The sequence below is a fragment of the Nerophis lumbriciformis genome, linkage group LG13, assembly GCF_033978685.3.
Source record: "Nerophis lumbriciformis linkage group LG13, RoL_Nlum_v2.1, whole genome shotgun sequence".
Taxonomy (NCBI): Eukaryota; Metazoa; Chordata; class Actinopteri; order Syngnathiformes; family Syngnathidae; genus Nerophis; species Nerophis lumbriciformis.
Genome location: NC_084560.2, coordinates 21,238,496 through 21,252,504, shown reverse-complemented (window position 1 = coordinate 21,252,504; position 14,009 = coordinate 21,238,496). Strand labels below are relative to the sequence as shown.

Here is a 14,009-nt window from a genome sequence, read left to right as displayed (position 1 = left end):
AATACTTGTCCTACCGCGTAGTTGTTTAGCTCGCCATTTGTTGAGTTGAGTTTGAAGTTGGATAGGGAGCTCAGGTTGTTTGGGTCAACGGGTATTCCTTCCCGTAAAAAAAACCTGACCTAAAAGTCCAAAAAAAACAAAGTGAGTAACCTAGTTACCTCTTCACTAGCAAAGTACATTATATATGTACTTGAAAGCATAATGTAAGCATTCAATTGTCCGGAATGACTAATTTGTTGTACTAATAAACCAATTGATATAACATAACCAACCATGTTGATTAATATACAATCATGAGTCCAATTAAAATGAACATTCATAATACATTTCTAATAATACAGATCGTGATTTCTTATCTACAGTGATAAAACTCAATCATAGATCAATTACAAATTCAATTACAAGTGCACTTATATAACCTAGTTTCATAATAATACTCATTAGAAACTCAATGTATCATAATTCAAATTCAAGTACTTGTCCAAACATTCAAAGTTGATAAACAATCAAGCAGAGTTAATAAATAAAAGTGTTGCGCAACAACCTAAATACACGCACCTGCGTTCCATCTGATTCGCATCCACAAAGTGGCAAAAGCATATTAGCAGTGCAAAGCCCTTTGCCACTTTGCTAGACTAAACTGTTGCCTATAAATTGGTTGGATGATCAGAAGAAAATAAAACATAATTACCTGAGTAATCCAGGGCAAAACAACATACCATGCACACCCCGATAATTAATCGAACATGCCAAGAATGGCAGCAATTAGCGCCTATGCTAAAACAAATGCTAACTAGTGATGGGTCCGGCAACACCGATGCATCAGCGCATGCGTCGAGCTCATAGAGCAAAACCCTGTGTCGGTGCGCGTACCGCTTTTAGAAAGTCACGTGACCAATCATGAGCTGTTTCGATCACGTGACCGATACGCGAACTGTGTCGCACTGACGCCTCCTCTGTGCCCTGTGAGTGGGTCTTTTCTCCAGCCGGAGAAATAATAACTAAGAAGAGAAATCGTCTAAAATTTAATACGTTGGAAAAACTGGTTTTTTTTAAAATAAAAAAGTGTTAAAAAAAATACAAATAAAAATTCCCAGTCCACAAGCATCCTCATTCACAACACGTTCTCCTAGATTTCCATGTTATGATACATGTTCACATTATTTCTTGACTGTATCTAAAAAAGATACAAATATATTTTTATTTAAATGAAGATATTAAATAATCCTAAATGAAATACAATGACTTGGTTTATATTATTGTATATACTAGGTCATAAAATCAGTGTCAGTTGAGTCGGTCCATAGGTTGCCTGTAGGGATTTTTCATGTCCAGCAGATGTCAGTATTTAGTGACACAGTATCGACACAGTATCAATACAGTTTTGCAATGTGTCGAAACGCTTCATGACGCCTCATCAACCCATCACTAATGCTAACATAATATTGGCGACATGGCACATGATTGTGAGTGTGGAATTCCGTTGATTATGCCATGGCAAAAGACTCACCTAATTATGAAGTTTACAAAGTGTGAGAATGAGGAGATTTTGCGAGTTTCTTCTCAAGCGCGTCTCACAGCACCGCAGCCACAGCAGACGGGAGGGGGTGGTAAAGTGAGCAGCACTTCCTTAAAAGGAAGTGAGCGGCAGGAAGTAACCCTCCACAATAAAAATCTTTGCACTGTATGCGCGTTTTCAATGGGTATTTTAAATATGGGTTACATGTGACTAATAGCTGGCTGGCAACTAGCAGGCTAATCGCTAACTGGCAACTCGGGCAGATAATCGCTAGCTGGCAACTAGCATGCTAATCGCTACCTGGCTACTAGCTTGTTAATCCCCAGCTAGCAGCTTGGGCTGGTAATTGCTAGATGACAACCAGTGCAATAATCACTAGCTATCTTAAATGCTAACATGAATATAATATACTTATTGATCTTCATATTCACTGCGACTACACTACAGTGAGTTGGATCAATGTTAATGTGTAGTTAAATACATTTAAATTTGTGGAAAAATTACATGGGGAATATTAAGAAATATTATATAGAAATATATTTTCTAAGTCTAATCAAAGATTTCACGGCCCCCCTGCAGTACCTTTGCAGAGCCGTAGGGGTCACGATCCCCCTGTTGAAGACCTCTGGTTTAGACAGTTGAAGTTTCTGGTTTTCATTATGCACTATCATAAAGGAAAAACCTTTTTCCTCCTGGAGGAGAGCTTTGTAAAAAAAAAAAAAAATCGGTTCGCTTAACACCTTAAAATAAAGCCTTGAGCTCTGCTTAATATACTGAATGTCTGTACGCTAAAGACTTAAGAGATTTATGTTTGATCATTTAGTTTTTTTTCAGCGAATGGCTAACCTTAACTGCACTTTTTCTGTAGCGATTCATTTATACCGTCTTTAAAGCCCTCTAAAAATATCTTAAAACCTCCACCATTTACATGCTGTAAGTATGTATGTAAAGTAGTAACGGACACATTCTTAATTAAATGTAATATTTACAGTATTTTGCTCATTTTAAGCGTTACCCAAACTTTTTTTCTGCATGGGTGCATTGATTTTACAAAGCGCATAGCAACGACTACTACTTCTGTCAGCAACAACAGGAAAGAGAGCACTTTCTGGATTTGTTACTACTAATGACAGACCTCGTGAAAGCTTTGGAGCGTTCTCATGTAGCACTATTGCTTAACGTTTCAAATGCGAACCTAAAACGGTGACTTACAATGTCCACTTTCACTGGGGTGCCGACAAATGAGATGGTTGTATCTTTCAGCTCTTGTGAGCTTTTTAAGACGGCAAATTTAAAACAATCCTTACTCCTCAGATACAAAATGCTTTCTAGCGATTATGTCGAGTTTTATGCTGCGTTCCATTTGTTTAGAGCCAAGTTGAGAGCCATATACCCAGTATCTAGTTCAGGGGTGTCCAAAGTGCGGCCCGGGGGCCATTTGCGCCCCGCAGCTAATTGTTTACCGGCCCGCCACACATTCTGGAAATGCTATTGCAAAAATAAACATTAAAAAATGTGGAATGAGGTGAAATCTAACTAGCAAAAGTTGCAATGTTGACACAAAGCTGCCATGCAGGCTGTTTTTTTTCTTTTGTCTATCTTTATTTTTATTTGTTTGCCATTGCTCCAAAAAAAAAAAAAATCAATGTTATAATGAATTATTGACCTATTCAAGGCACCGATTATTTCAAATATTTCACTTTAAAATGTTTTATGTGGAAAATATTGCATATATTCTGTGGTTGCTATACAAAAACATCAATGTTTTATTTGACAAAAGAGCATAAAACAAACAAAATAATAGTTCAAACGTATAATCGACAGATATATCTGAAGTTGATCTCGTAACTTAAGTGTTGAAAGTAAAATTTGGGATTTTATTTATCTGTTCACTGTGATTACTCAAAAATAATAATTAATTAAAATCAATGGTGTCCTGCATTTTTGATCTTTTTAAGGCTATAATTACTTCACATCAAACATTGCTTTCTGAATGTTTTGGGCAGTGGGGGAAATACTGCATATTTTTAGTTTTATTATAAAAAACAAAGTTGTCTTTGACAGTAAAGGCATAAAACTTTTAATAAATTTTTAACTTTATTTTTTACTGTAGAGATGTACTGTAAGTAGGGCTGGGCGATATGGCCTTTTTTTAATATCGCAATATTTTAAGGCCATATTGCGATACACAATATACAGTATATCTTGATATTATGCCTTAGCCTTGAATGAACACTTGATGCATATAATCACAGCAGTATGATGATTCTATGTGTCTACATTAAAACATTCTTCTTCATACTGCATCAATATATGCTACTTTAAAACTTTCATGCAGAGAAGGAAATCACAACTAAAAAAATCACAATTTCTTTCATACGGTGTTGATCTGGAAATGTTTGCCTCGGCATTTTGATGGTGTTTTATTTTTTAAATAATCATTTGACTTGTTTTTAACATTTTAATGACTTAGGGTTGGGGGGGCGGGGTTTGGTGGTAGCGGGGGGGTGTATATTGTAGCGTCCCGGAAGAGTTACTGCTGCAAGGGGTTCTGGGTATTTGTTCTGTTGTGTTTATGTTGTGTTACGGATGTTCTCCCGAAATGTGTTTGTCATTCTTGTTTGGTGTGGGTTCACAGTGTGGCGCATATTTGTAACAGTGTTAAAGTTGTTTATACGGCCACCCTCAGTGTGACCTGTATGGTTGTTGATCAAGTGTGCGTTGCATTCACTTATGAGTGTGTAAAAGCCGCATATATCATGTGACTGGGCCGGTATGCTGTTTGTATGGAGGAAAAGCAGACGTGACGACAGGTTGTAGAGGACGCTAAAGGCAGTGCCTGTTAGGCACGCCCCCAATAATGTTGTCCGGGTGGATATCGTGAGAAATTCGAGAGAATGGTTGACCCGAAAGATTTTCGGGAGGGTCACTGAAATTCGGGAGTCTCCCGGGAAAATCGGGAGGTTGAAACCGATACCGATTATTTCCGATATTACATTTTAAAGCATTTATCGGCCGATATTATCGGACATCTCTAATTTCAATGGCTTGAATCTGCGCTTTTGCACGATATACTAGTTTCTATGGAAATCTAATTAGTTACTATGGTAATATAAGTCACAGCTGCTCAGACTAAGCACCAAGCAGTGTGGGTGGCCAGCGTTTCCACATTGTTTCCAGAGCGGCCAGATTTTTACAACAAAGTTCTAAAGCTTAGTGATATATCAGATGTTTCAGATTGTAGGTTTTTTTTTTTACCCTTCGCATTCATATTTCGCTGTGTGTGTTGCATTTTTGTTGCGTTTCGCTTGATTGTAAAATATGTCGATCGAGAGGGTGTGTGACGTTCATATGTTGTCAATATTCAGTGTTTTATCGTTTATAGTTAATAGTGTAAATCCCACATTCTTTATTTTAATGTACATTCTGGGTGTCTCATTCAGTAAAAAAAAGTAAAATTCCATTCAGTTTTTTAATGCGGCCTGTCCATAACGTTTTTAGCTTTCAATCAGACATTATTGTGAGGTTTTGTATTAGTGTTCCTACAAATAGGACCCAAGCACACATACTGTACAGCAGATTTTCACAGCTTACATATACTGTGTATATATATATATATATATATATATATATATATATATATATATATATATATATATATATATATATATATATATATATATATATATATATATGTGTGTGTGTGTGTGTGTATATATATATATATATATATATATCTATATATATATATATATATATATATGTGTGTGTGTGTGTGTGTGTGTGTATATATATATATATATATATATATATATATATATATATATATATATGTATATATGTATACATATTTGTGTATATATATATATATATATATATATATATATATATATATATATATATATATATATATATATATATGTATACATAGATAGATAGATAGATATAACAACCCCCAGACACATTTTTTTCCTCTAAATTTGGCCCCCCGAGTCAAAATAATTGCCCAGGCATGGTCTAAATGCTCATAAACATATTTAAAATTGTTAAAAAATATATTATGAGATTTTTAAGATGAACAATACAATACAAGATTAAAAAAAATAGCCTTCTGTAGTTGACTAAGGGATTCATTTCTTGCTTAGTTAAGTTTCTTTTGCTGTAATTCAGACTTCTTAGGTAAAAAGTTGGAGGATTATGCGCAAACACTGGATGTGCCAGTAAAAATCCTAAGGATGGAGCAGCGTTCAGGTCTCATCCGAGCTAGATTGAGGGGAGCGGCTGCCACGAGGGGACAGGTCATCACTTTCCTGGACGCCCACTGTGAATGTACTGTCGGGTGGTTGGAACCCCTGCTGGTCCGCATCAAAGAGGACAGGTGGGAGACATATTGACAAATCAAATATTGTAAGGAACTAAGCTTGACCTTTTATGAACTGCCTCTTCACTCTCTCACATTGTTTATGAAACAAATAATATATTTCACTTTAGTGGCTGGTTGTTTTGGTTGACGTTCTTTCAGAATGTTTACATGAATACAAACTGTAATTACTAGTGATGTGCGATACCACTGATTTTCTTTCCGATCCGATACTGAGTAAATTTTTTTGTTGGTATCAGGGATACCAATCCAATACGGATAGTTTGTGCAATTATACTAAATGTGTCTGCAAAAATGTAAAAAGTTGTGTGTTTTCAAATAACAATTATAGCTACAAAACAACGGTAAAAATCAGAATGTAATGAGAAAAAGCTGACATTTTTAAACTAATAATAATAATAATGTACATAGTCAGCTATAACACATCATTTTGTCTTTAAATATAGATATCTGTTTTTAGAATTGTATTTAATTTTTTTAGATGGTCCCCCCAAACTTGACTTTCCAGTAAGCGGCCCTTGGTGGAAAAAGTTTAGACACTCCTGATCTAAAACATTACAAGTGCTCAAAATAAAATGTACTTTAAATATAAACAACATTTAGTTAGATAGTTAATAAAAATATAAAATCCTATTTTTGAATGATTTAATTTGAAAAGTTACAATAACAAAAATAAACACTGTTAAATATGTAACTGAATACAGGCAGGATTTTTTATACACTAGGTTATACAGTTACACAACCATATTATTATTACCATTATTACTATTATTACAATTATTTTAATTCTATACATACATGGGGAAAAAATAAACAGTAAAAATGTAAGTTTAAGTCGGTTCGCAGCTGAGTGTGAAGCGACTGGGATGAGAATCAACACCTCCAAGTCCGAGTCCATGGTTCTTGCCCGGAAAAGGGTGGAGTGCCATCTCCGGGTTGCGGAGGAGACCCTGCCCCAAGGGGAGGAGTTCAAGTACCTCGGAGTCTTGGTCACGAGTGAGGGAAGAGTGGATCGTGAGATCGACAGGCGGATCGGTGCGGCGTCTTCAGTAATGCGGACGCTGTATCGATCCGTTGTGGTGAAGAAGGAGCTGAGCCGGAAGGCAAAGCTCTCAATTTACCGGTCGATCTACGTTCCCATCCTCACCTATGGTCATGAGCTTTGGGTTATGACCGAAAGGACAAGATCACGGGTACAAGCGGCCGAAATAAGTTTCCTCCGCCGGGTGGCGGGTCTCTCCCTTAGAGATAGGGTGAGAAGCTCTGTCATCCGGGAAGAGCTCAAAGTAAAGCCGCTGCTCCTCCACATGGAGAGGAGCCAGATGAGGTGGTTCGGGCATCTGGTCAGGATGCCACCCGAACACCTCCCTAGGGAGGTGTTTAGGCCACGGGGAACCCAGGACATGTTGCGTAGACTATGTCTCCCGGCTGGCCTGGGAACGCCTCGGGATCCCCCGGGAAGAGCTGGACGAAGTGGCTAGAGAGAGGGAAGTCTGGGCTTCCTTGCTTAGGCTGCTGCCCCCGCGACCCGACCTCGGATAAGCGGAAGAAGATGGATGGATGGAAAAAAATTTAAGAATAAAAGAGCAAAAATAATTGGTATAAAATGACAAAAATCTGAAATGTTGGAAATAATTATTAATATTGATAACATACTTATAATACTACGCTGACACAATATTTGTTTTTAGCATTAAAAAAAAAAAAAAAAAATCAATATGGCTCTTGCATTCTTTGACTTTTCAGTATGCAGCCCTTGGTGGAATGTTTGGACACCCCTGAACTAAAGTATCAAAAGTATTGATTATTTAATTTTAGAGACGGGAGGGACACAAATAGATGGACGGATATTAAAGTATAATGTTCTAGTATCGGCGGTATCGATATTTAAGTATCGATCCGCACATCACTAGTAATTACTGTGAGTCTATTTACGCTTAGTGATTATGTTTTTTTTTGTTTCAGGACAGCAGTAGTGTGTCCCATCATTGACGTCATCAGTGACGAGTCCTTCGAATACCTGGCCGGCTCTGATATGACCTACGGGGGATTTAACTGGAAGCTCAATTTTCGCTGGTACCCTGTTCCTCAGCGGGAGATGGATCGGCGCAAGGGTGACAGAACACTTCCTGTCAGGTAAACAAAATAGTTCTTCTTTCATTTAAAAGCTTGGGGATAAATGACTGACTTCACTTTTGGGAGAAATGGTCTGAACAGAGACCGAGAGGAAGTGAGGTTACACAAAAAGGGTTTACCACAGTTAATTTCATCCCCACAGTGATGGATTAAAAAATGCTTGTAAGAAGAAGAATACACTATATAGGAAATGTATAGCACAAAGAACTACAGAGGCAGAAATTAAGTACAAAAAGTATAAAAACAAGTTAACATACATACTACGATTACGTAGAAAAGAATATTACAGTGAATTATTGGACAAGAACAAAACTAATATGAGAGCAACATGGGGCATCCTCAATAGCATTATTAAAAATGGCACTAAGAGGGACTACCCTCAATACTTCTTAGACGGAAATAAAAAAAATGACAACATAAAGGAAGTAGTTGAAAGCTTCAATAATTATTTTGTAAATATTGGACCAAAATTGGAAGAAAGGATTCCAGACCCAGTTTCAATTGAGGACTATAATGATACCATAGAGCGAAATCCCAACTCCATGTTCCTCAGTAATGTGACACAGGAGGAAACAGTTACAATCGTGAAAAAATGTAAATCTAAGACTTCAACTGATTGTAATGAAATTGATATGGAAACGATAAAAAAGGTTATTGAAGAGATCTCAGGACCATTAATGTATATTAGTAACCTATCATTTCAAACAGGTACATTTCCAAACAAAATGAAAATAGCTAAAGTTGCACCAATTTACAAGACTGGCGACAAACATCAATTTACAAATTATAGACCTGTTTCCTTACTTCCACAATTTTCTAAAATCATTGAAAAACTGTTCAATAACAGATTAGAGAGTTTCATAAATAAAAATAGAATACTCGAAGAAAATCAATATGGATACAGAGCTAATGTTTCAACTTTGATGGCTTTAATTGAAATTACAGAAGAAATTACCAATGCTATAGATAATAAAAAATGTGCCGCAGCAGTTTTTATGGATCTAACTAAAGCATTTGACACAATTAATCACAATATTTTAATCATGATATGGCATCAGAGGGTTAGTCTAAAACTGGATAAGAAGTTATCTAACGAACAGGAAACAATACGTGAAACTAGGCGAACACACATCTACAACTCTAAATATATCCTGTGGTGTACCTCAGGGATCAATACTAGGACCTAAATTATTCAATCTATATATAAATGACATTTGTAAAGTTACAAAAGATTTAAAGTTAGTATTATTTGCGGATGATACAACAGCGTTTTGTTCAGGAGAGAACACACAGAAGATACTACAAATAATAACAGAAGAAATTAACAAATTAAAAAGATGGTTTGACAAAAACAGACTATCGTTGAATCTCAGTAAAACTAAAATAATGCTATTTGGTAACAGTAGAAGAGAAAGTCAAACACAAATACAAATAGACGGAATAGAAATTGAAAGAGTAAATGAAACCAAATTTCTTGGTATAATGATTGATGATAAATTGAACTGGAAATCTCACGTAAAAAATATACAACATAAAGTAGCAAGAAACACGTCAATAATGAATAAAGCAAAACATGTTCTAGACAAAAAATCACTTCATATTCTCTACTGCTCACTAGTGTTACCATATCTGAGTTATTGTGCAGAAATATGGGGAAATAACTACAAAAGTACACTTCATTCATTAACGGTGTTACAAAAAAGATCAGTTAGAATAATACATAATGTTGGATATAGAGAACACACAAATCCTTTATTTATTGAATCAAAGATACTGAAATTCTACGACATAGTGAATTTGCAAACAGCTAAAATTATACACAAAGCAAACTATAACCTGCTACCCAAGAATATACAACAATTCTTCTCAAAAAAAGAGGAGAAATATAATCTTAGGGAGAAATGTAATTTAAAACATTTGTATGCACGTACAACACTTAAGACCTTCAGTATATCAGTATGTGGAATTAAATTATGGAATGGATTAAGCAAAGCAATCAAACAATGTACTAATATGATCCACTTCAAGAAACTCTTCAAACTTAAAGTGTTTACAAAGTACAAAGAAGAAGAACCATGATAAACATTCTGAATTTATTTAACTCATCCATTCTTTCATTCTTTCACTCACAAAATAATCTTACTTATCTCAACATATGAAATGTAACTTACTTCACCAATTATCATTTATTTACTTATTTTATTGTGATTACTTATGGAGTATATTGTGAATAAATTGAGAACAGGAAGTGAACAAAAGTTTTAGCAACTGTTATGTAAAAGAAAAGGGGTAGGATTAAATAAGCTCTGCTTCTTCCTACTCCTTTTCGAACATGTTGAAAAGAGAAACTGGAGATTGTGATGTATCATGTTGTATACTTGCATGTTCGAAATAAATAAACTCAAACTCAAACTCAAACAGTAACACTCATAAAATAGAAAAACAAACTGTCACTTATGATGCAAGCATAAAAGGCCAATGTTGTTTTTACGCATTTATATGAGCACAATATTTATGTGGGACCTATGATGGATTTAGTTTTTTATGATTTATACATGTTACAATGCCAAAACTTCAAATCATCATGCCTTTTGGCATAAGCTTACATGCAGTTTTGGATACCTCTGTTCACTGGGTTTTGCAGTCTGGCTACGTAGTGACATCACAGCGAGACAAAATCACTGATTTAGACATTAAGTAAAGGTCTCAGGGTATGAGAAAACAAAAAAAAGGTAAGAAAAAGTATTATATTCATTTAATCTTTACATGCGCATAACACCAATGTGCGACATGCAGTAACATAATCTCTGGTAAAAGTAGCTGTTTTTAATGCAGAGTCTGAATCGATCGGCGAGTGTGCCGTTGTATATACATATATTTCAACAGTGTGCATTTTCAAAAGACATATTATGATACTTTTGGAGAAGGTGGGGTGTGGTTTCATTTGCAATCTGGGAATGCCTCCAGAATCGAACATCTTGCAGACAGACTCACCTAAAACGGGTTATAAAAGTGACCGTGGAGCAAAAATTACACCAAAATATACCCAATACGTATTATCTGGAACACAAGGAAGTCTTTTAAATCAGTGGTCCCCAACCACCGGGCCGCACAAGAAAAAAAATAAAATAAAAAATAATATATATATATATTTTTGTTTTTGTTTTTTATTAAATCAATATAAAAAACACAATGTATAAATTATATATCAATATAGATCAATACAGTCTGCAGGGATACAGTTCGTAAGCACACATGATTGTATTTCTTTATGACAAAAAAATAAATAAAATAAAAATACCATAACCCCCCCCCCCCACCCCCAGTCCGTGGGACACATTTTCAAGCGTTGACCGGTCCGCAGCTACAAAAATGTTGGGGACCACTGTTTTAAATGACATACTGTAATTCCTAATTGAGCAGAATTAATTCATCCTGTGTCTAACATTTTATTTTCTACTCTGATGAAGATTACAACAGTAGATATTACAGTGTTCCCATATAATAGCAATCTATCTGTGGTGCTGTGTAGCGGTGTGATGTACTGTACATTACATCATCACATTATTTGCATTATTGACCGTGGATGCAAAATAAGGGAAATCGGAAGTGACACTTTCAAAGTAAAAGTTTTCAAAAAGAGTGCATCCATAAACTTGCACAAGCAGGAAGGATTCTTAACAAGGAGCGCCAAATATATTTGTGGCGGTACAAACTTGTCTGTGGTGTACCACCACAAATAAATGAATGTATGGGAGACAATGAATTGGTTGTTGTTTAATTCTATGTTATTCTCCAGAACCCCCACCATGGCAGGAGGGCTGTTCTCTATAGACAAAACATACTTTGAAGAAATAGGAAGCTACGATCCAGGGATGGATATCTGGGGTGGAGAGAACTTAGAGATGTCGTTCAGAGTGAGTGACAGCACGTTTTACCACTTTCATACACACTTCATTTAAATCCACATGTTAGTTGGTGCCCAGCCCGAAGAAGGTGGTCTTTGTAGACCAGTGTTTTTCAAACTTTCAACATTTTTTTCATAAAAAAATCCGAAGGTACACCACCAGCAGAAAATTTTAAAAATGAAACTCCACCAGGTCGTCGTGCCTTATTTTGAGTTTGTTGGTGTTTTCCTGTGTGTAGTACATTAGTTCTTGTCTTGTGCTGTTATTTTGGTGGTCCTTCCTGTTCCGTTGGTGCTTTCCTGTAGCAGTTTCATGTCTTCCTTTGAGTGCTATTCCACGCACTTGCTTTGCGTAAGCAAGCAAGGCTATTTATATTGGGGCGTTATAGCTCGGTTGGTATAGCTCGGTTGGTAGAGTGGCCGTGCCATCAACCTGAGGGTTGCAGGTTCGAATCCCCGCTTCCGCCATCCTAGTCACTGCCGTTGTGTCCTTGGGCAAGACACTTTACACACCTGCTCACAGTGCCACCCACACTGGTTTAAATGTAACTTAGATATTGGGTTTTCACTATGTAAAGCGCTTTGAGTCACTAGAGAAAAGCGCTATATAAAAATATAATTCATTCATAATTCACTATTTACGTTGTTGCTATCCTTCTTTGTGTGGACATTGTTGATTGTCATGTCATGTACGGATGTACTTTGTGGACGCCGTAAGTTTTTGCTGTCGTCCAGCATTCTGTTTCTGTTTACTTTGTAGCCAGTTCAGTTTTACTTTTGTTTTGCATAGCCATTGCCTTTTCCTTTCATTTTTCTTTTTGTTCATTTTTGGTTTAAGCATCACACACCTTTTTACCTGCACACTGCCTCCCGCTGTGGTCTGCATATTGGGATCACAACAAACCATCCTCGTCTCACCCGACACATTCCGACTTTTACAAGGCAATTAACTACCTGCTGCCACCTACTGACATGGAGTATTATGTGGTTACCCTGCCGAGTTTTACACAGCACAGACACTAAGCAACGGCACATTATTTGCAGATTATAATTATTGATTTGCAAAAAATACTTTTTGGACCAATTAGGTGAAGTTGCATAATTGCCCACTGCACACCAGACTATATCTCACGGCACACTAGTGTGCCGCAGCACAGTGGTTGAAAAACACTTTTGTAGACATTATAGTTTTTCCACTTTTTTGTTGTTATTGACACAAAATCTGAATAAAAGCTCATCTGTTTATTAAGCAGACTATATGAAAATACCATTTGTGCTTTGTCTTGCCTTTTTGATGCTGCGCTGGGTTTCAGATCGATTTTTAATAAGCATAAATGTGAAAAAGCTTGGAAAAAGCCTTCTTTGGAATTTATGAGAAGTTCATCATTACTGCTAGGCTGATGATAAACTGCTTTTGGATGTCTATCATGAGAATCTCCATCATGAGGAAATTGAGTTCTTCTTAGTGGCAGAGATTGTATTCTCACACACCTCTCCATCTCCATGGCAACTGTTGTTTCTTGTTGTTGTGTTTCATGATAGATTACCCGTGTTCTTATATTGACAAAACATTTCATGGTAGCCCTTTTTGGTGGGGATATGTCTGGTTGCTCCTCTTGGAAAGTGTACCTTTCGGTTCTTTTTATGCACATATCAATCTGATATTAGCGCATGTTTTAGTCTGTTGTCATGGTATACAATATTCTTAAATCTAATAACCACCTGATTTGAACACATGAGCAACCGTTTTTGTGACAGTGTTCAAGAAAAAGTCTAATACAGCTTTTCCACTGCACAGTATCTGCTCAACTCACATATGTAGCACCACAGAAAACACTGGTTTATGATCCTGCAGCATCCAGAACTAACGTGTACTTTATGTATGTACCCAAAACTTACAATAATGGCAATGATAAATAGTAGATAGATTTTGGCTGTATGATTATAATCAGAGTAATAATCACGGTTTCACGATTAGCACGTTATTAATATTATTATGCTTTGATTCATTTCACACCAAAAGCAATTATAAAGTCACATGGACATTCTTTAGAGCAGTGTTTTTC

The 14,009-nt window shown here is 36.1% G+C and overlaps 1 protein-coding gene across 7 annotated transcripts in view; it reads left to right on the top strand.

Moving 5' to 3' along the window:
- Nucleotides 1-14,009, top strand: part of galnt13 (polypeptide N-acetylgalactosaminyltransferase 13) — a 151,294-nt gene that overhangs the window by 29,897 nt on the left and 107,388 nt on the right. For all 7 annotated transcript variants that reach the window (XR_009816491.1, XM_061971532.2, XM_061971531.1 and 4 more), the window contains exons 5-7: nucleotides 5,690-5,897; nucleotides 7,866-8,036; nucleotides 11,836-11,953. Coding sequence is in view for 6 of the 7 variants with exons in the window: in XM_061971532.2 (XP_061827516.1) it covers nucleotides 5,690-5,897; nucleotides 7,866-8,036; nucleotides 11,836-11,953 (497 nt within the window). In the remaining variant the exon portion in view is untranslated. The remainder of the gene's footprint in view (nucleotides 1-5,689; nucleotides 5,898-7,865; nucleotides 8,037-11,835; nucleotides 11,954-14,009) is intronic.